This window comes from Aulonocara stuartgranti (assembly GCF_965226115.1).
Source record: "Aulonocara stuartgranti genome assembly, chromosome: 5".
Classification (NCBI taxonomy): Eukaryota; Metazoa; Chordata; class Actinopteri; order Cichliformes; family Cichlidae; genus Aulonocara; species Aulonocara stuartgranti.
In genome coordinates this window covers 22594093-22615634 of record NC_138943.1, presented here as the reverse complement: position 1 = coordinate 22615634, position 21542 = coordinate 22594093, and the positions used below count along the sequence as shown (strand labels likewise).

The 21542-nt window shown below is 41.2% G+C and overlaps 1 protein-coding gene across 4 annotated transcripts in view; it reads right to left on the bottom strand.

Annotated features, from left to right (window-relative positions):
- The window catches only part of dip2bb (disco-interacting protein 2 homolog Bb), a 51639-nt gene that overhangs the window by 22809 nt on the left and 7288 nt on the right, over nucleotides 1-21542 (bottom strand). For 2 of the 4 annotated variants that reach the window (XM_082533356.1, XM_082533358.1), the window contains exons 2-8: nucleotides 10973-11044; nucleotides 9341-9484; nucleotides 5050-5175; nucleotides 4644-4970; nucleotides 4093-4239; nucleotides 3900-3917; nucleotides 3353-3472 (exon numbers count right to left, since the gene is read on the bottom strand). In XM_082533356.1, coding sequence (XP_082389482.1) covers nucleotides 3353-3472; nucleotides 3900-3917; nucleotides 4093-4239; nucleotides 4644-4970; nucleotides 5050-5175; nucleotides 9341-9484; nucleotides 10973-11044 — 954 coding nt within the window. The remainder of the gene's footprint in view (nucleotides 1-3352; nucleotides 3473-3899; nucleotides 3918-4092; nucleotides 4240-4643; nucleotides 4971-5049; nucleotides 5176-9340; nucleotides 9485-10972; nucleotides 11045-21542) is intronic. The other 2 variants (XM_082533357.1, XM_082533359.1) reach the window with 1 other exon arrangement.

The following is a 21542-nucleotide window of genomic DNA, read 5'->3' as shown; positions in this document are numbered from 1 at the left end:
GCTAGCGGAGTTGACCTGTATAGTAAGCTGTTGCCGGCTACGAGTCAGTTACGGAACCTTCAAGTAACTGCCAGAGGTTTCCTTACTACGGTTCGGGGCCGCGGATCTGGCGCGGTAACACCTGTATCTGATTGAGGAATCACTCATCTTTGGAAAAGAGAGTTTATTACAGAGAAAAGGCTCTTTCCAAAATAAAAGCTATACTATACGCTACTTCTGGGCTATATTCTCAGCAGCATATTGTAGCGGGTCAGGGCTGTTCGGGGTTCTGTTTGTACAGTTATGTTTTGTTTATGTTGCCATAGTGACGGGTGACGCCCTCTCGCTGCGACGGTGTGTCCTTCCGGGGTCAGAGGGCGCCCTGTGTGTTGTTGTTGTTGCTGTGCGGTTGCAGCGCTGAGCAGTTAGCTAGCGGCAGTGTTCTTCTGCAGATGTCAATAAACGGCTGTGCTCCCTGGCTAGCTCACGGGAAGCAAGACCAAACGATACCTCCGTCTCCTCGTTGTCTGAGCTCGCCACATTAGTGTCAGAAGTGGGATGATGGTGGCACCCCATGTTCTGACTCGAGTGACTTTTCCCCCGCCGGTGGTGACCGGCCGGTGCGCCAAAAGAAGGCACCTGGACATTTGTGTGGGGTAATGGGGTCGTCGGGGACGACTGACCCCTTAGGTGGGGGCTATGTAGCGGGTCAGGGCTGTTCGGGGTTCTGTTTGTACAGTTATGTTTTGTTTATGTTGCCATAGTGACAGGTGACGCCTTCTCGCTGCCACGGTGTGTCCTTCCGGGGTCAGAGGGCGCTCTGTGTGTTGTTGTTGTTGTTGCTGTGCGGTTGCCGGGCTGAGCAGTTAGCTAGCAGCAGTGTTCTTCTGCAGATGTCAATAAACGGCTGTGCTCCCTGGCTAGCTCACGGGAAGCAAGACCAAACGATACCTCCGTCTCCTCGTTGTCTGAGCTCGCCACAATATTAAACATATCAGGTCCCCATAAGGAGAATCATGTGCTAACGGCTGTCTAAATGACTCGGGTAAAGTTTGTAGCATGCATGCTTGTTGGTTTTGTCTGCTTCCACTTGTCTTTGCACTAGGATGATGTCGGGGTAAATGTGCAGTCATATTCGTTGTGTTCCCACTAGTGCTGTCAGCGTTAATCTTGTTGAAATGACGTTAACGCCACAACACGGCAAATCTCCGTTAACGAGCTACCCCTGCGTGGGGCTAGACGGCCAACACGTTAACGAGCTAACTGCGCTAACGCACTAGTTCCCACCCATGTAATTGAGCATTGCATGGCACATCCAACATACTGTTTTACTTTAGTCCATGACACGCTTACCTTCAGGGTCATACGTTACATGAAAACCAAAAAAATTCCAAACGCCAGATCTGAATGAGGGTGTCTGTGTTGAACGCTTAGTGGATCTGCGCTCGACAGTGCAGCCTAGGCGGAGTAGTCGAACGCAGATTCACTGAGCGCTCAACACAGACAGCATCGTCAGAAGGAAGAGCGATAAGAATTGGACAACATTCTGTAAAGTGAGTGCTGATAATGCATAGTTTGTTGACCAGAGGGCAGCTTGCCTGTTGGCAATGTGTGTTTGAAATGCCACAAACACAACGATCAGTTGATCCAAGCAGAGTTGGGCAGAGAATAAACAAGAAGTCTGCAACTTGTTATAACTATAAAGCAAGTTTATTCTTAAACTCTCTCTCTCTCCATATATATATATCGTTAGCTTCATAGCATAATTGCCTAAGTCATTGACTTAGTCAAATGACTTAGGCAATTATGCTATGAAGCTAACGATATATATATATATATATATATATATATATATATATATATATATATATATATATATATATATATATATACACACATACACACACACACATATATATACACACACATACACATATATACACACACACACACACACATATATATACACACACACACACACACACACACATATATATATATATATATATATACACACACATATGTGTATACACGTATACACATATATATGTATACACACATATATATAAATGCCAAAGATTTATCACTATCTCCTTATTCTAAAATAGATTTTTATCAGTGTTTTGCTTTACATCACACAAATTTGAATTCCAAAAAATCTCATATATAAAGACACTTATTTAAAACGATTTACAAATGCAAAGCACTTTTCTGTCACCATGTTGTGAAAAACGGTTCATTTTTATATCTTTTAATTTATTACCAACATATTACCTGTTAGGGATGCAGACTTGATTCGTTAATTATCCTTATTTTGTGTTTTTACTAACATTTTCAAACTTTAAAGCCAAGTACAAACATCCTTTTCCTCATAAATAGCTCAACATAATCAGTAAAGGATTAGAAAAATATTTTTGAACTGTCAGAAAAGCAATCGCCCTAAAAAAAAATCCAGGAATCTCTGTATGTCTCTGCATGTGTCTGTTCATCTGGTTTGCAGGGAACCCGACAGAGTGCAGTGTTGACTTTGAAGTTTTCTGTGAGCTACTTTCCTTATTCACAAGGGGTCACTGTAGCAGATAGATATTTTATGTGGCAGTTTTTACACCAGATGGCCTTCCTGACGCAAGCCCAAAGGGATTTTTGTCTCCTCCAGGGAGAGAAACCAGGGATTGTCGCTTGCTAGGTGAGTGCATGCATTATACCATGGAGCCACTAAGTTTGAAGTTTTCAATAACACTGCACGTGAGACGTTCAGAGAACATCAGTAAATTCTAGCCTGGCCACACACCTTTACAAGCAAATTCTCAACCTGCAAAAGAAATTTGGGGACATTTATAAAACAATCAGTTCTTGCCACATATGCAATGACTAAACCAGTCATTGCATATGTGGTTTAATAAAAATAATACAAACTAGGTTTCTCCTTACCAGCAGCTGTTGACTCAGTTAGCATTAGCTCTGATTTCTGGGCAGATTACAGTGTTTAGAAACAGTGGCATACATGCTTTCACTGCGTGCATCCTTAGAGTTGTCCTCTTTTAGACCAACTTCCTGCATGTGTGGCATTTAGGAAACATCTTTGCATGTAGCCCCTAAAATATCCTGCATCACACTCACCCTAAATGGGAACTATGCTAGTTAGTTACAACTTTTAAACTCTTTGGCTTATTAGAGAAACCTAAATATACATTTGTAAAACAGGTAAGTGTTCATAAATAATCAGAAATGTCATTTTGGAGCACTACATCTGACTATTTTAACTTATTATAAAACGTTGGAGTAAGGAGGGGCACAAATTCCAATTTTTCTATGTGTAATTTGTGCAAGTCGAACAGTCTACCGCTACAGCTAATTCAGTGCAGCAGCGTACCTTCTACGATCTCCTCGGCGTCATCGGTGAAGAAGTCACTGAGCGGGGGCCTCTTAGGCCTCTTCAGGGTGTTCAGCAGCTGCTGAATCTTAGTGGAGACCCTGCTGCTTACAGGAACTCCTACAGGCAGGGTGAAGGTGGAGAGGGGCAGCAGCAGGGATAAATACACAGTCACACATCCCACGACACACAGTGACAGAACATTAGAACATTGTTTAAGCGTCTTACCATCACATAGTCTGCTGTTTTTCATGCCGTAACTTTTTAGTAAAAAATTGAATTAACCACAGATACACCATTTTGAGTCAACCGTAACATATGTCCGGACTGAAAAGCAGCAGCGCGGTGGGTGGCGTCAACACAAGGAGAACGGAGTGAGAGCCGGGATAAAGGTTTTTTTTTGGTTTGGGATCACACATGAGGATTCTTTTTGTGCGTGTAGACGTTGCTTTTGTTTCATTTCCTGGTTAAATCACTAAGTACACACAGCAGGGAGAGTCAGAAACACAGAACGCCATGGACATTGTAGATTAAGGAGTTTCCTTACTCTGTATATTACCTCTTCCTATTAGCCGGTCAAAAATAATTTGACAGAGTGGAAAAAAAGAAAAAAAATCGGGAAGAAAAACAACTTGATTAATAAAAAGGTCACAGCTGGAAGTCAACACTTATTTGAAGAAAGAGAAATCAGATTCTTGCAAAGAGACACAAAATGTTAAAAATGAACTGTTCTCCATTACCATCCGCTGTCTCCATCATGCTCGAGCGGCTCTGTCCCCGGCTCATCCCTCGGACGACAGCGTTGGAGGGCAGGTCCACGCGTGGGCCTCTGGCCGGAGGGGCCACAGCTGTCACATCTGGAGGAGGTGCACTATTCTCTGAGTGGGCTGTAAGGGAAAGCAGTGAGATGTCCACGTGTTTTAATGGGACGAATGTACTGTAGCTATAATTTTAATTTTAAATTTAAAAAATAAAAATAAAACACTCATGCATTAGCAAAAACAAAAGACTATTATTACCTTCACACATGGCAGTGAAAAGCCCTCAGTTTATTTGTATGTGAAACACTACTCACAAGCTAACTATAGCTGGTAGGTTTATGTACTCTGCATTACAGGATTAGGCTATATTAAAGCTAGTTGTGCAGCATTACATAAATTGACCAATCAGATGATCCAAACTTTTTACCTGCTGCTTTTCCTCCAGTTAAATAATTAATAAGTCTACTGTCCTTTGCTTTAACATACACAACGTCTGCACAGAACATTCTCCACACAGGCGCACGTCTCACCAATGCGACTGTGAGCCAGCATGTCCGTCACCGCGGCAGTGCGAGGCTGCTCGTGGGGCTGGTGCTGAGGTTGGTACTGTGGTTGGTGGTGAGGCTTATAAAGAGGCTGGTACTGCGGTTTGTACTGAGGCTGAGGTTGGCTCTGAGGCTGTGGTTTGGCCTCCTGTGAGAGGGTGGAGGAGGCCGAGGAGGAGGTGGAAGAGCCCTGGACGATGTGGTTGACCCAAGACTCCGGGCTCTGCAGGTTGGGGTTGACCTGAGGCTGGGGAGCAACCACTGACGACTGCCTGCGCACGGCTGTCTCATCTTCGGATCCAGACGAGGAGTCTTAGTGCCACAAAACAAAATGTAAATGTCCATAATTCTTAACTAAAAAGTCCAACTTTAATGCCTTCGCACGTCCTACCTGGTGGTGTGCGTGTTTCAATGGGTGACTGCACGTATGTGGACCTCCGTTTGGTAGGCATGGGGAGCGCCATCTTCTCCTCCTTATGTTTAGCCAAGGCAGCTTGTACTGCCTCAGTATGGATATCTGTATTGACACAAACACATTTAGTTTAGGTAGAGATTAGTTCCAATGGCTTTGGATCTCATTCAGAGCAACAAAACAAAGAAGGCCACAAAGAAAAAAAGCTGTTCACATTCTTTCAACATGACTCAAGAATGTACATTTTGTTTACTACCTCCATTTATGGTCTTTTTCTTCCATTAGTGAGACCTTTTTTTTTTCCTGTTATATGAAAGTTTATTGAACTACTTCAAAGAGTCACTGCTGTGTGAATAACATTTTCATATGTTTGAATGATTTCCATAGGGGATCTCAACCGAGGAGCCGAGCCCCCTAAATGAGATTTCAAGGCACAGTAACTAACTTTAGGAGTCCCACGATAAAGAGAAAAAGAAGAAGAGAAAAATCTAGCAAGCTTGCAAAATAATGATGAAAAACATTACTTTGCTTTAGCTGGTGACAGCATTTTTTTGAGAGCAGGAGTGCAGTGTTATGTCTATAAGTCATGTTTAAAACTTGAAGAACGGTGACAGGTGAGAAGCCTGAAGAAATCCTTACAGGAAGACAGCGTTTTCCCAATGAAACGGCACACAGAGAGGAGAGAGCCAAGCCGTGTATTAGCCCACTCACATGCCTACACGCGCAAATGCACACAGTAATGAATGCCGAGATACTTTCACTTGATGACACCCACAGGCGCATTAAAAGGCACCGCGTAAACAGACGCACGCTCAGAACACGTAACAGAACACGCGCCACAAAAGACGACTTGGGGAATTTTCACATCTATCGACTGGAGGGCATCATTTTTGTTGAAACATCAACAGATTTAAATAAATCACAGAGCACAGCTCATTTCACAGCAGCAGTGGGGACCATAATTACATAACTGTCATTCTGCTTAACAGATTGTTCTCAGCTAAATCATTCGCTCTCATAATGTGCTGTTGCGCATCCTCGCACCGGAGCGTCAGGAGAGACGACTCCTTGCACATGTCCGGGAGGATGAGGGCGGTTTCCACGGTGATGGGCACAGTGGGGTGCGTGGCAGCTTGCGGTGAGTTTTACTCCAGTTCCAATCAATACTGACATGTGGGCAGCTGAGGACCTTTACTTATGTCTTTGATGCATGCCCGTTTTATTTATCTTCTTAATCTGAATCTAAAATGGTGTACATAAAACATAAAACATAAAGTGTAATCATAGCGAGAGCAGCTCCAGAAAGCAGTCAGCGGTGTATTCGAGTGAACTCCGTAGTGACAGGCTGTGTAAGAGGTGTAATAACTGCAGGAAGCCAGAGGCAATTAAATTGTTCTGCAGTCTGTTAAAATTATAACCACCTTATTTTTTCTGTTCCTCACTGCTGCAGTTTCTACTATTCTTACATTATTTTAGGCTGTAACACTTCTAATTAGAAATCTCTGACCTGCCATTTTCTAACAACATGACTCAAGGTCATCAAGTTCATTTTTTCTGTCGAGTAGGATCACAACTTTGGTTCTGATAGAAACTCCTCATCGGTTTTTGGATGAACTGCCATTATAAGCCTACTATAGTAATCCTTTGTTCCCCAGAGGGGTACACCTCCTGACTTTAGTGATCTTCTTTTTTTCCTCATGCCACCATCAGAAACACATTTGCATTTTTATTTTATTTTTTATGTAAAATGTGTCAGTACATGCTGCCAGCCTTTATCACGAGATATCCATGTGCCTCAGGGTGAAATGTGACACTTTTGATGATTTTTTTCATTAGTGCAAAATTACAACAAAGTACCTCAAAACTGATGGGCTCAGCTTTAGCTTCTGTTTTACTGCACATTAGCAAAACGTGTGCAAGCTAATTAACGTGCTAACATCAGTTATTAGCATTGCCGTTGTACATGGCAAGACTAGCATTCAGCTTCAGCATACACCCCCATAAACTTACTACCACAACTCTTCTTCCCCTCACCTACAGCCGGCTGTGGCAGATTCCCTTTTAACAGGAAGAAACCTCCAGCAGGTTTCTTCCTGTTAAAAGGGAGTTTTTCCTTCCCACTGTCACCAAATGCCTGCTCATAGAGGGTCATTATTGTTGGGGTTTTCTCTCCATTATTGTAGGGTTGCTACTATACAGTATAAAGTGCTTGAGGCAACTGCTGTTGTGATTTGGTGCTATATAAATAAAACTGAATTGAATGGAATCACCACAGCTTCAGACTTAGTCGTGTAGCCTAAAATTTGCAAAAGGGAACAAGATCAGGAACAGAAATATTGTTTTATACATTCTGTGCTGAAACGGTTTTTGTTGATTTTCTCCAAACCTCAGAGTTAAATATGCACTATGTGGACACAGTATTGGGCCAAACAATGCCTTAATCTTGGAATTCAGGTGTATAAAACCAAAGAAACCTAGCCACACAGCCTGCCTCTAAAAACATTTCTGAAAGAATGGGTCCTCTTAGATTTTAGTTGAATAAACATAATTGTGAAAACATCAATGTGTGTGGTGTTGTATTTCCTCAGTGCATCAATATATTTGCATATTCTGTATTTTCCAGCATGTAAAGGAACTTCTTGTCCATTGTGACACTCCTTTTTGTTCTCATCCTGCAATATAAACTTAGTTGAGGAATACCATCTGCCATTCAGCTTGGTTTTATTTTACATTTTCTCATCTCTCAATTTAACCACTTTTGCAGTATTTGCAATTCTTTATACCAGAATTCATTTCATATGTCGGAGACTTTCGAGACTACGAAAACATTGTGGAACGAAGCACAACAATTCTGGGAGCAATTTTCATTCCACTATGGAATCCAAATTAAGGGTTTTGAACCACAGAAGTGACTGTGACATAGACAATAACACAGATAAATGCATGTGTCTCAAATCTAAATTCACTGCCCACTACACTGTAAACTACTGATTGTCTTATAAAAGAGCAGTAACTGAATACACAAGGGAGCTTTATTGCCAAGTTTCACTCACAGTAAGTATAACAATCATAGCCTGACCAACATAACAACAACCTATTTTGAAGCCAGGACACAAATATAGCTTTTGGGGACTTTCAATATTTAAATTCTTATCTATCGTGCAATGCCATCAGCGAAACATCAAAACAAAGATTTATTTCCTAACACAGGCCTGTTATCACAATTTCAATTTAGCCTCTACTGAGTTTTTTTAAGCTCTAATCTTTCTGAATCCTCCAACCAGATTAAACAAAATTAATGTATGTTGCCCCTGCCAGTAAGATTTTCTGTAAAGCTGAAACATTTTTAGACAACTCTCCACTAAACTCCAGTCTGACAGACAGACTTTAGATTAGTCAGCCTGGCATTTAGCATGCTGCACAGGCTGAGAGGCTTTTTAAGAAAAGAACCAGCAGGGTGTGGGTCAGCCCACAGGGAGATGCTTTTAGAGCCCGACTCTCAGTCAACAAACACTAGTTGTGTCCTGCACACGTGCTTTGTGCTTCTCTTGTCTCATCTTCACGTGAAAAGGAAACAACCATCTCTGAATCAAGGAGGGGGCCAAAGGGTACATCTTCAACACGTAACAATGCTGAGATCGCAGACATTCACTACTCTCTGAATGGTACTCGTGACTATTGATCATCAGTCTTAACAAACTTACACAGTAATGATCATGAAACTGGCTGCACAGCCCCACTGTTAGTCAGTGGTGTTGGTTTTGATCATTAAGTAAATATAGTGTTTATGAGGCTGAGGAAATCTGCAGTAAGCTGCAGAAGATGTCACATGGATGAGTGACGAAACGTTTCTCCCACTGAAAACACAGCGGCTGAACAGAATCAACTTTCTCGGATCTTTACCACTTATATAGGATTTTTTTGTAAAAAAAAAAAAAATAATCTGTATTCCCCTGCTCTCCTCACAACCTTCTCATACATAGCCAGCCACTGACATCACTCTTCTGCCTGAGAAGGGGGTCCTCACTAAGGGGGCTTCCCAGCTGCGGCAAAGCACTGCTGTCTGCCTCGCTCTCCCACACACACACGTTCCCCACAGCTCTTTAATTTGTCCCTTTGAAACAGCCCAGGATCTGAGCTTAAAAACAGACTGTTGTCGGATCGTTTCAGCTCTGAAAACTGTGCTGTAGTGTGCTGTACCGCTGGTGTGACCGTGGTGGGACAACCAAAGTGGGATGAAGAACATTTTGGCGCTGGACTTCTTGCTCACCTGATCTGTAGCGGTCATCCCGGGTTCCTCCACTGCGATGCGTTCTGCGAGTGCGTCGCTCACGATACCGGGATGAGCTGGAGGGTGGAGGTGCATGGCTCGAGGAACTAGGAGCAGGAGGCTGTACATTTTGAGGAGGTGGTGCTGTAAAATAAACACAAAATACATGCATTGTTACAAAACAATCAAAAACTGCTTTACATACTCATTTCTGCAAACACTTTGATTTAATAGGCAGAAGACTTTCCTGTAACAGGCCTTGGGTATCTGCTGAACTTTTAACTGTTTCTGTTAAACACTATCTGTTTAACTGTGCTGTGGAAGGTGATGATTTGGTTTATGTCCTTCTGCACTACCCGCCAAGAGTCAGAGCCATATAGCAGCACTGTCTTAACATTGCTATTGTAGAGCTGGAGCTTGCTTTGGATCCTATATATTTCTCAGTCACCTAAAAGCACCTCTAGCTTTGTTCACTCTGGCTGTGATGTTTTTATGGGCTCTGTTGTGGCTGCTCACCAGGCTACCAAGGTACATGAATTCTTAGCAACGGGGTGGCTAGAGGAGGAGGTAGAGCAGGTCATCATCTACTAATCAGAAAGTTGGTGGTTTGTAGTCTTGGACAAAGTATTCAAAGTATTCTTGGACAAGATACTGGAATCTGAGTTGCTCCCAAATATGTGTTGTTCATCAGAGTGTGAACAGAAGCAGTGAATAAATGAAACGGTGTATAAAGCACATTGAATGTTCACCTGGAGTGGGAAAGCACTGTATAGGAATCAGACCATTTAATATTCTTCAGAACCTCAGTGATGATAGTAATGATATTAATGAGCATCACAACAAAGACTGGATAGTTTTCTCTGTTTTAGGAAAACCTCAAATGCCACTTTAGCCTTTTTACCATGAAACCATGTTGCTGTCATATGTGCACAGTGTGGCTGTGCATTAAGCACACCATGTATACTTGTCATGTCAATTGGTCTCTGCTATCGCTATTATTACAGATGGCCGCTCCTCTGTGAGTCTGGTTCTGTCAGAGGTTTTTCCTATTAAAAGGGGGTCCTTCCTTCCCACTGTTGCCAAGTGCTTACTCTGAGGATTGTTGCGGTTTTCTCTATAATATTGTAATATAAAGCGTTTTGAAGTGACTTTTGCTGTGATTTGGCGCCATATATTTGAAATCAAATTGAACTGAACTGAATGTAAATTTCAAATGACATGAAAAATATTAAAATTTATTTTTTTTGTGTGTGTTTGAAGCTACATTTATTTTTTTTAGGTGGGCTTTTTGGACGTTGTTTTAAGGACATGGATTGTCATATTCCAACTGAGAGAATCAGCTCGTGTTTGTCTGCTTTGTAGATCTGCTGTTCCAAGTCTGTTTTTTTTGTTTTTTAATTTCATTTTTGTAACATAATAAATAAAAAGCTACTAAAAAAAGCTATGGGTGTGAAATGATTCTATTTTTAAATATAGTTTTTTAATTTAAGTCAAGAACAGATTCTTTGCCACGGCAAAAAGACAAAGAAAATATTGTTTTGAGTATGCCTAAGCAAGACAGGAAAACAGCAAAGACACGAGGGATGCACATCTATGCTTAGCCCGATCAAAAAAGGGATTATGAACACTTACGTGGAGTGTGGATTATGTAGGGAGCCAGAAGTTTTGCCCTTTTCTTCTCATAGCCCTTCTGTGTGATGTCACCTGTAGAAAAAATAAAATAAAATAAAACTCTGTATTGCTTCTGAAAAAATGAGCATAAGATATGCCACCATAAAAATAACAAAACATCTCAAACTCTGATTGTTTTATTTGATGGAATTCAAATATACACCAGTTAGACTGTCAAAGGTGCTCATTTGAACCCTGAACTTTAATAAAAAATGTTATGATGGTAGTGTTTTCACATTTCTCTTTGCCATTACAACAATATCAGCATTATTAATATCACTTTTTCCCCTCTCATTAACCCTGCTTCAGCAGAGCAGATCGTAGAAAGACTGTCATAAGGACCAAGCAACAGTTACTCAAGTGTTATCGCAGATCGATGGTAGAATAAACAGCTTCAGCATGATCAGCTTTCTATCTGTGAATGGAGTCAGCGAACACCTGTTCCAACCCACTGTGATAGAAAAAGCAGGAAGCAGCAGGGAAAAAAAAGAAAAAAAATGATAAAGAAGATGATGAAAACACAGTTGGACCCACACAGTGTTGCAGTAATCTCTGGAGATGACTGCAGGCGTCAAACATGTGGCTCGATTCCAGCCTCAAAGAAGAGAAAAACAAAACAGGACTAAATCTGGAAACGTACGGAAGCGTGGGCAAGAGATGGGATGATTCAGAGACACCGACAGAAAAGACAGAAGTGTGAAAACTGAGGACAAGAAAGGGAAAAACGGAAATGCAGAGAAGATAAAGTGATGAAGTCAGAAAAAGCTTATGAAGATGAGAATGATGCTGCAAAGGACAGAAGAGGAGGAATCCTGAGCCACGGGTTTGACTTGATCGTATTCAAGTGATAGGTAAGCAGTGTCCTTTCGACACCATCTTCCATCCCTCCTGCCAACAGCCCATCTGCAGCTTCCTCCACCCCACCAGACCCAACACAGCCTGACTGAGCTCTCGGCTGGCCCCGAAGCGATACAGAAACTCTGCCAAACTCTTCTGTGGGCAAAGCTGTCAGGTTTTGAGTTACTAAAAATCCATCTGGAGAGCCCGTACACACTCTTACAGTAATTGTGTTGATCAGCAATGATTCATTCAGTATGTTCACCAGTAGCTGCCCTGGCTGCATTTTAAACTTCATCTCCACATGTCTCTGAAACAACCTGTTATCCTTTTACAGTGCCTGAAAATGTCTGTACGAAGGGGAGATAGCTTTATATCAACTACAAGTATTGGCCGGTCTGATGGAGGACCCTGATGTTTGTGAATCAGCCACTCAGTAGCATAATGCCCTGTGGGCCTCAGTTTTAATCTGTGATTACAATTTAGGATTCTGAGATGCAAAGAAAAATACAAATCTTTCTGGCACTGATTTTTATTCTCTGCCCAGTTACAGCACAGAGGACAACAGAGAGGAGATGAGGATTTTCTGATGTGGTTCCATCAAACCACAAAGTTAAAAGCACTAACGTGAAGTGAGCATCTTGTTACAAAGACAAAGGGTGGAATATAAAGCAGCAAGTGAAGTGTCACTTTTTGAAGTCGGTGTGTTAAAAGCAAAGCAGCATAAAATTGGAACAAAATCATGATGGTTACACGAATCCCCAAAACAGAAGGCCTTCCAGCGCAAACCAAAACAGAAAGAGGTTCAAGGTCACAAATGTGTATGAATTCTTTACAGGAGATGTGCAAAGAAGTTTGCACTGTGAACATGTTATTATTAAATCAACATGAAACGCATATGATTTACAACACATGCAGTCAAGACATCATCCAAGTTCGCTCTGAGTAACTTTGAATCTACTTAGAAAACCGCTCAGAGAAATAGCTGATGATTTGTATCCGCAATTATATGCAAACTTCATCTTTAGATGTCGGTTATGACTAAACAGTCCAGAAAAAAAAATACACCAATACCTTTGAAACTGTAGTTTGCTTAAACTTTAGTTATTCTTATTTTGTAAAGAGTGAGAATGTATGGCCTCACATGTTAGGCTAAAGGTGTTTTTAACTGTGGTGGATATTCAAGCTGGGACTCTGTTTCCTGCTTTATGATTGTTGGAATTTTTGGATTTGTTGTTATGAAAGGATGAAAACAATAAGAATCACATTTTGCGTAATTGACATTACAGATGATACAAAGATCCTCCGCTTATATTTAATAACTGACTAATCTGCTTGGTCTTAAACAGAACCTCTAACACAACTCTTAAGCAGAAGAGACAGAAAAGCTTAGGCAACCTACAACACAGCCATATAAATTGCCACACTGCTGACATCACTGTGGATAGGACGGCAACAGTGAAAGTGCTCCTGTTTGGAGGATATTGCCTGAGAGACCACTCCAACACAATATCTGCTCGGCGACTGAGGGCCCTTTTTTTCTGAAAATGGAAGAAAAGCAAACACTTCCATAAGTAATGCATGAACAGTACAGTTGGCCACGCTCAGTGACACAATTTATTTTTAGCTTATGTGAACAGGCAGTTTCACTGCAGATAGGCAGAGAGGGAGATGGAGTCAGTGAAGGGGGAGGGGCTTGTGTGGCATTAAATGAATCTCAAAGTAATCACTGTTCCATCTGGATGATTTGAAAGTCATCTGTGTTTTTACGGCTGCGTCATCACATTTGGTCTCCAGCAGTTGAAGCTGAAGGGTTAAACTGATGTGAAAGCATTGCATGCGATCAGTGAACTACAGGTGATTAGAGCCCTGCATGAAAATATGTATGTGTGCTCCCTTATATTTTTTTTTCCATCAATTATTCCTAAAATGTGACTATAAAAAAAAAAAACTATTATAATTACCAACATCTTTTTTTTTGTACTTTTCCAAAAAGCTATTTTGAGTGAGGTTTTCCATGGGATTGGAAACACTTCAACGCTTGCAGCTTGTAGCGGTGCCTCGCCCTGTGAATAAAGGGCACAGGAAAAACAAAAAAAACTGATATGGTAAGTTCGTAGAAGAAGGATCAGTTAGTGTGACGCGCCTCAATTTTTCACATCATCATAGAAAAAAAAAAATCAAAGTGCAATATGCTAGAAATGGCTCCAGAAGCATTTATAAAGACTTTGGGGTTTTCTCAGTTCATGATAACTAGCACAACAACTCAAACCACCTTTAGTAGATGGTGTGTTTTATGGATGCCCATAAATCCTATTAAAACCTATTAAAATTTGGAGTTAAAGTTCCAAAGTTTATGCTCTCCTTTACATGTTCCAATGCCGTCCAGTGGGCTGGATTGGAGATCTTTAATGGGCCCATTCTGGCCCCTGGGTTTTATGTTTAACATCCCTAGTCTAGCGATAGAGGAACTCTCCATAGTGTCGGGCATCATACAAAGTTTACACTATGAACACAGCCCAGAAGTGGTGAAAAAAAAATCCACGGGAACGGCAGAGCACCTGCAGATAACTCCACACCGCAACTTAATCTTTGTTAAAGTGTCCAGTGTGAGACAAAAATTGACTGTTCGGTAACACAGATGAGATAAAAATGTAATTTTCTGATAAAAGTTATAAATGTTGTGTTTGGAGGACAAAACAAGTTATGTGGACAGGCCATCAAGATTTGGGACTTGGACAGATTAGGTCTGAATTTCATTGAGAAATTTTGCAGGAGCGTGTCTGAGCAGCAGTCCATGACCATGGACCTCGGTCGTGTTGTGCAAGCAGAATGAGTCAAAGCACACAGGTACATCCACAATGATATTGTTAAAAAATAAATAAAACTAATGTTTTGCAATGGCCAAGGTAAAATCCTGTTTTTCTGACATTCTGTTCAATAACAACAACCCTGAAACATTTATGAGCTGAAATGGTTTTGTTGGGAGATTTTTTCCTCCTCACCATTGTGCAAGTCTCATAAGTAAAGGTCGTCACTGTTTGACTCTTTCCCGCAAAAATACGACGTTTGACAACCTCCCCGTACCCTTAATGACAAAGTTCGGTCCCCTAAATGTATATCACCACCATATTTCAGGCCTGCTTCTCGAGCAAGCAGGCCTGAAATATGACAGAAAGTGCTCACTCCAGAAAAAAGAAAAGAAACAAGGGTTACCCCTAGCAGGCATCCAAGGTGGAGCAAATTAAGGAGGGTCTATATCAAGAATTCCCATACTTTACCAACACTTTTCAGTAAAGACATGAGGCACTACTGTTTTAGTCAGACTGCGTATTTGTGGGTAAATATAATGACATTGTAATTTCACATAAAAAACATTGAAATCCCATTTAATTAGAGGGGAATTACACCCTTAGTTGCAAACCGTATTATAAAATGTTACCGGAAAAAAAGAGTTAAAAAGATGTATTATTTAGCCCAGCTTATATTATAAAGACAAACATGTCTACACACACTATATGCAAACAGTCAAAGAAATCTGCTCGAGGCAAATCACAGCCCTGCTGAGGTGATGAGGGCCTCACTCGTTAACCCACTTTCTCAGAGTGGCCCAGTCACGTCTGTCCTATTGGTGGAGAGGTCACCATGCGACTATTTCAGTGTTACAGTCAGGTTTCACACGAGGCTGCCGCCACTCTGCTCTCCTGTCTTTGTTTGACAGTTGCATCAGTAAAGGAAACCCGTGCGTGCACCTCAGAGCGTACGTTTTCACTTTCCACGACGTGAAGGGGAGAAACATCAAAGCAGTGCCTTGTCTAAGCCCTCCACACTCTCACACTTTCTAGCTTCAGATTATTTGAATTGCAGCAGGGCTGCACTCTCCTTCCTCCCCACAGGCACTCAGTCTGAATAGTAATTAGCTACTGCCCTCTATTTTCTTTCCCTGCTTCTTTCTCTCCCTCATCACATTATCATTCGAATACTCGGTCTCCAAAAAGAAAAAAAAAGAAACAAACAACTTAAAGTCGTGTTAACACCTGCTTTGTGAAAATTATATAAACACTTGGCAAAATATTACAGAGGAAACGTGGATTTCCTGCCGTTTTCTCTCATCTTACAAGAGCGAATAAGCCTGATGATAATGTGTCTACTATAATCACACAATAGCAAACTCCAAGGAGGATCCTCCAAACGGAATAAAACAAGTTTGTCAGTGAAGTATTCGAATTTACCCAGAGTAACTGACATATGGCCCCTCCTCTTTGGCTCTGGAGCTCCTCTGCATTTGCTGACTGAGTTCAAGGGAACATGTATAAGATTGAACTGAAACCTGGTGGTGACATTTCAGCATTTTGTCCACACATTAATAATATATTAAGGGGACAAAATATTAAGAACACTTAATATTGTGTTGCTTTTAGACAACAAGAAAACTGAATGTGTATTCTAGAAGACACACACACCCACACTGGGATAATATAGCTAGATAAAAAAAATGTATGTTGTCTGTTTCTCTGTGTGAGCCATGTGACAGACGGGCGACCTGGTACAGGGTGCAGCCTGTAGATAAATATGTACATCCAAATACTTTTGTCTATATGGAACATAAATGTAGATCCTAGCAAATGGTTCATGTCCTTTGTATGATGCATGCTTTCTGTACTGAACAATCAGTCCAGACTGCTTGAGAATACAAGACCATGCAAGTGTGAATGACACTTCGGGTGCTACTGACAAAACTTGGAGCTTTTTGTTTCTTCTGTGACTTCCATATTGTTCGCCTTTCTTCAGCGTCGATGATCTTATTCTACACTGTCTGACATATCACACTTTTACACTGCTTTTTTTTTAATGATCATTTCCCCAATTCAAGGTGTCTTGTGCAATGTTTTATTTCACCAAACAAAACATCTTTATCTTTTTTAGAGAATTTTATAATGATGGTTTTAGTAATTATTGCCGTTTGGGAGGATACAAAAAACAACAATGGATTATCGAAAAGAAAGCAACAGAGAATTTCTGTGTACCTTTACCTTTACTCTGTCAGACAACAAAACTGGAATTACAGGCACTGGTGAGTGAAAGAAAGTGCTTCAAAAAAGCCTCAAGCTCTAAAAAACACACACACACACACACACACACACACACACACACACACACACACACACACACACACACACACACACACACACACACACACACACACACACACACACACACACACACACACACACACACACACAGTTTCCCTGTAGTTGATCTCTCAGGTGATTCGTTTTCCCTGAAATTGTAAGCAGGGTGTGGTTAACTCTGGCCAACAGTGCAATTCATGTTTCCATGTTTGCCTCCACACACTGAGCTCAAGACGTGTCTGGGATGAAACCGTGACTCAGTCGGCAGCCCTTCCACCTCCTTCCTTAGTTTCTGTCTTTGCTGGAAACAAGACTGAAAGAAAAGGGCGTGGAGACACACCTGACACATTGCATTTCAACATTTGCTGGAAGAAGCCGTTACAAACGTTGAACACCGTCAAACGCATATCCTCCTACGGGATTTACACAACCAGTGAGATGCTGAGTTCTGGCTATAATATTATGTATGACAAATGATGTAAACCTAAAAACAAAAATGTCCCAGGAGCAGTATCACCGTATCCAAAAACATCACGCAGGTGCTGACAGAGTTTTGCACGCTGTTAAACACAATATATCTGTTTTTATATTTTTTAAATATTATGCTAACTTAGCAAATGCTATGATTTTGTGCTGTCTTTGACTGCATTAAATATGTCTAGCGTCTTACAAAGCGAGATCTAAACCCAGGCGAGGATTGTATTCTGGGTTTTAATCGTGTGTGTGTGTGTGTGTGTGTGTGTGTGTGTGTGTGTGTGTGTGTGTGTGTGTGTGTGTGTGTGTGTGTGTGTGTGTGGGGGCTGAAATGCTGACTGTGAAGTTCAACACACTTTTAGGCAGTCACAGAACTGCCTGGTGAGCAGATGTCACAGTCAAATCCTTTCCAGTCAAGTCAGATTACATCAAGTGTATTTGTACAGCTGACTGTAATGTATAACGTCTCCCTGTGAGGGTTCATGACCAAGCCTGTACACTCTAGAACCACAAAGGAAAACAGAAAATGAAAATGGGAGATGAAGCTATTATAAAAAAGTCTGATAAGGTTTCAAAATGGTGTAATAGCAAAGGTTAAGGGTCAGTGAATGGAGCAGCTAAGTGGACGTGTGGTTTAGTTGATGAGATCAGAACAATCAGCCTGGCAGAGCAGAAAGAGGCTACCTCTGCTTAACTCGTTCTTACTGTCATTTGCAATTCCTACGAAAACTCTTCACACACCAGTTTTCTTGCTGAGACCTGTACCAGTGGCCAGTATCCAAGTATGTAGACATCAACTGTAAGAATTTGATCAAACATGAGGATGTGTGAACAAGTGATGTGGTCCTTATGAGCAAAATTTAAAAATAACTCAATAAAAAAAATGATTTGTTTTTCAAAATAAAAGTTTCATGTTGTATAAGAACGACAAAAGCACCAAAGGAGCTCACTTAAAAACTGTTTTGGTGTTAAGCAAAACACATGAGAGTAGCCCTGTTTAATGCAAGGCCTGATACTTCCAAAGACCCATTCCACAGAGACAGTTTATTTTGGAGGACAGCAAAGCATGACTTAACATGAACCTCCAGAGAACCAGACGTGAAAACTATGATGGGCACTCCTCATTAACCAGTGTGAGGTTTCCCTCAGAAGCATGTAGAACAGGGGTGGGCAATTCCAGGCCTCGAGGGCCGGTGTCCCTGCAGGTTTTATATGTGTCCTTGATCCAACACAGCTGATTTAAATGGTTAAATTAGCTCCTCAACATGTCCTGAAGTTCTCCAGAGGCGAACTAATCATGTGATTCAGGTGTGTTGACCCAAGGTGAGATCTAAAACCTGCAGGACACTGGCCCTCGAGGCCTGGAATTGCCCACCCCTGATGTAGAAACTTCAAAAATTCATTCAAATTCATGGTGAAAGACTATTTTCACCATGAATTCATTTGAGATTATTTTCTTTTTGATTTTACGTCTTTGTTTATATTCCCTTCTATTAAAGTGTGCAGCTAAGCATTTACAAACTGAGCTGTAAATAATTAAGAAAGCATTAGAAGGTTATTAGGCCTCTCATAAATATTATAGTTACTATAACTTGCTTTAATTGTTAATGGTTTTGCTTAAGGATCCCTGCTCTGTAGCACTTTTTTGCCTCTTTGGTTATTTGAAGTCTGAGCGTTTCGTCTTGGGTTTTTCTTTTTTTTTTTTTAAACTTTTGTCAGGACCCCCTCCTTTGACCTCACAGTTATAATTATCCAATCAGATGCCTTGTTTTTAATCTGTTAGCAACTGCAGAACTTTTACTCGTCCCACCGAATAAAACTTCTTTGTTGCTGTATTCATTTGCAAAAGATTCACGGAGGAACATTAAAAATGTAGAATATATACACCCATGAGGGGCTTTTATTTGTACAGTTGAAACTATAACCAGCTAAAGCGTATAGTGCATTTCCTGTCTTCACGGGTTGATGGGAATCGGCTAATTGCTCTCGATTGACTATTATGATTTATAAGAAAATCATGCAACACAGCAACACTCAGCTGCATTTCTCCCCCACATTTGCAAAAGCATCTCAGCACATTATCATTGGTGGCAGAAGCCTCATGTTTCCCGTATAATGGTTTTAACAGCTTAGCACAGTGTGCAGTTGTGTTCCTGTATGTGCTTCAACATATGGCTGTTTTAATCTGATAAAGGCTTTATGGAAAATTTCAAAAGGAAAAAAATGCATGTGTTAGGGGGGGAGGGAGGATTTGGGGGCAGGGTGTGGGTGGTCACACAAGAGCTGTGTCCATACCACTGTGTGGTGCAGCACGAGGGAACGTGACATACGAATCCATGATGGTCCTTGCAGGTTTTAGATGTGTCCTTGATCCAACACAGCTGATTTAAATGGCTAAATTACCTCCTCGAGATGTCTTGGAGTTCTCCAGAGGCCTGGTAATGAAGTAATCATTTGATTCTGGTGTGCTGACCCAGGGTGAGATCTAAAACCTGCAGGACACCGGCCCTGGAGGCCTGGAGTTTCCCACCCCTGTGTTAAATGAACACGATGGCGCTTTAGAAGCAGATGAAATGAAATGCAAGATGAAATAGATTTACAGAAGTAAGCTTGCGAACTTTGCTCAGTCACTGAATGAGCATTTATTTGGAGTCGGTTCCAAAATGATCAACAGCATGCTGAAGAGGTCCTGTTGTGCAACGGATGTTGATAAACGGATGGGCGAACAGCCAAGTGTAACGTAGTTTGCAGTAGTTTGCAGTAGTTTGCATATTACAGCCAACAGGGCCTCCAGGCAACAAAACTGCAGGCTAACATATCTGTGTTAGGGCAATGAACTTGCATGTTTAATTCTATTTCAGTATGTTTGGTTTGATCACAGACATCCAGACAAGGCAGGATGAGAAGCCTCGTATCTGATCGAAAGGGTCAAGCGGCACAAGGCTCTTTTAAGCTATTCCTCTGTAGTTCTTGTGCTTGAATTAGCAGCTACTATAACAGTATTTTCCAGCCAGTACAATCAGTAATTGATTTGGGCTGAGTTATGATGAGGACAATTTATCAAAATATTAACTCACTGACACGTAGAATAAGTATAACGTGTTGAGCTCAGGAGGCTCGGCCTGAAAGTGAAAGCAACATAAACCAGAAAGAAACTTGGATTAAGTAGCAGCGCACTGCCTGGGCTGAAGCATGTGAGGCCAAGTCCGACTGCCACTTCTATTTGCCACTTTTTAATAATTCAGCAAATAGCATATCGACTTAACCACACTCTCTCTTTCCAACACTGTCACCCTCACTCTGGCATTTCTTTGACTTGTGCTATTTTTAGCAGAAAGTGGCATGAGAATGGAAACTAACAGATCAGAGGAAGTTTAGCTTTAATTACCAGAAGGTGTTGGGAAGCACAACTTTAAAGCCAGAGGAGGCTAAAGACCCACCTGTGGTTCACTGTGAAGTTGAACGTGACACGATTCAGTTACCCAGCTGGAGGGGTGCGCTTGAATGTCATCTAAATAATTCAGTTTCTTTAGTACACAAAGCAGCAGAAGGTTTTTAGTAACAGTGTGTCTGCGCTCGTGGTGAAAGTGGACATGCAAAGTTTTACATGAAAACCATGATCCACAAATTAAAACAAACCAAACCGGATCCTGCTGTGAAACAAGCAGCAGAAGAGTTCATCTTTTCATGGTGTAGGATCAAGCCTGTGGCCTGGGACAGTGAAGATCAGAGGGCAGCTCCTCTGCAACAGTTAATGAGCTTTTAAAGAGATAAAATTAAAGAGATAAAAGCTAAATCAGCTTCCTTCCTGTCCCGGTCAATGCTGTGTGCACACCAACCACAAATAAATGGAGTTGTAAGCTCTGCAACATGAATACACACATTTTTAAAGCCTGGTACCAAAAAAGGGTTTGGTAGAGGTAATTTCCCCAACAGGTACAAAGGATTAACTTCACTCAGTTATACTATAAGGTTAATGTTATGTGATATTAAGGGTGTGACTGCTTTAGGTGGGTGATGACTGAAGTTCAGTGTTTGGTTGCACTAAAAGACACCCTAAGAGCTTAGATTTGCTGATGCTGGCCATG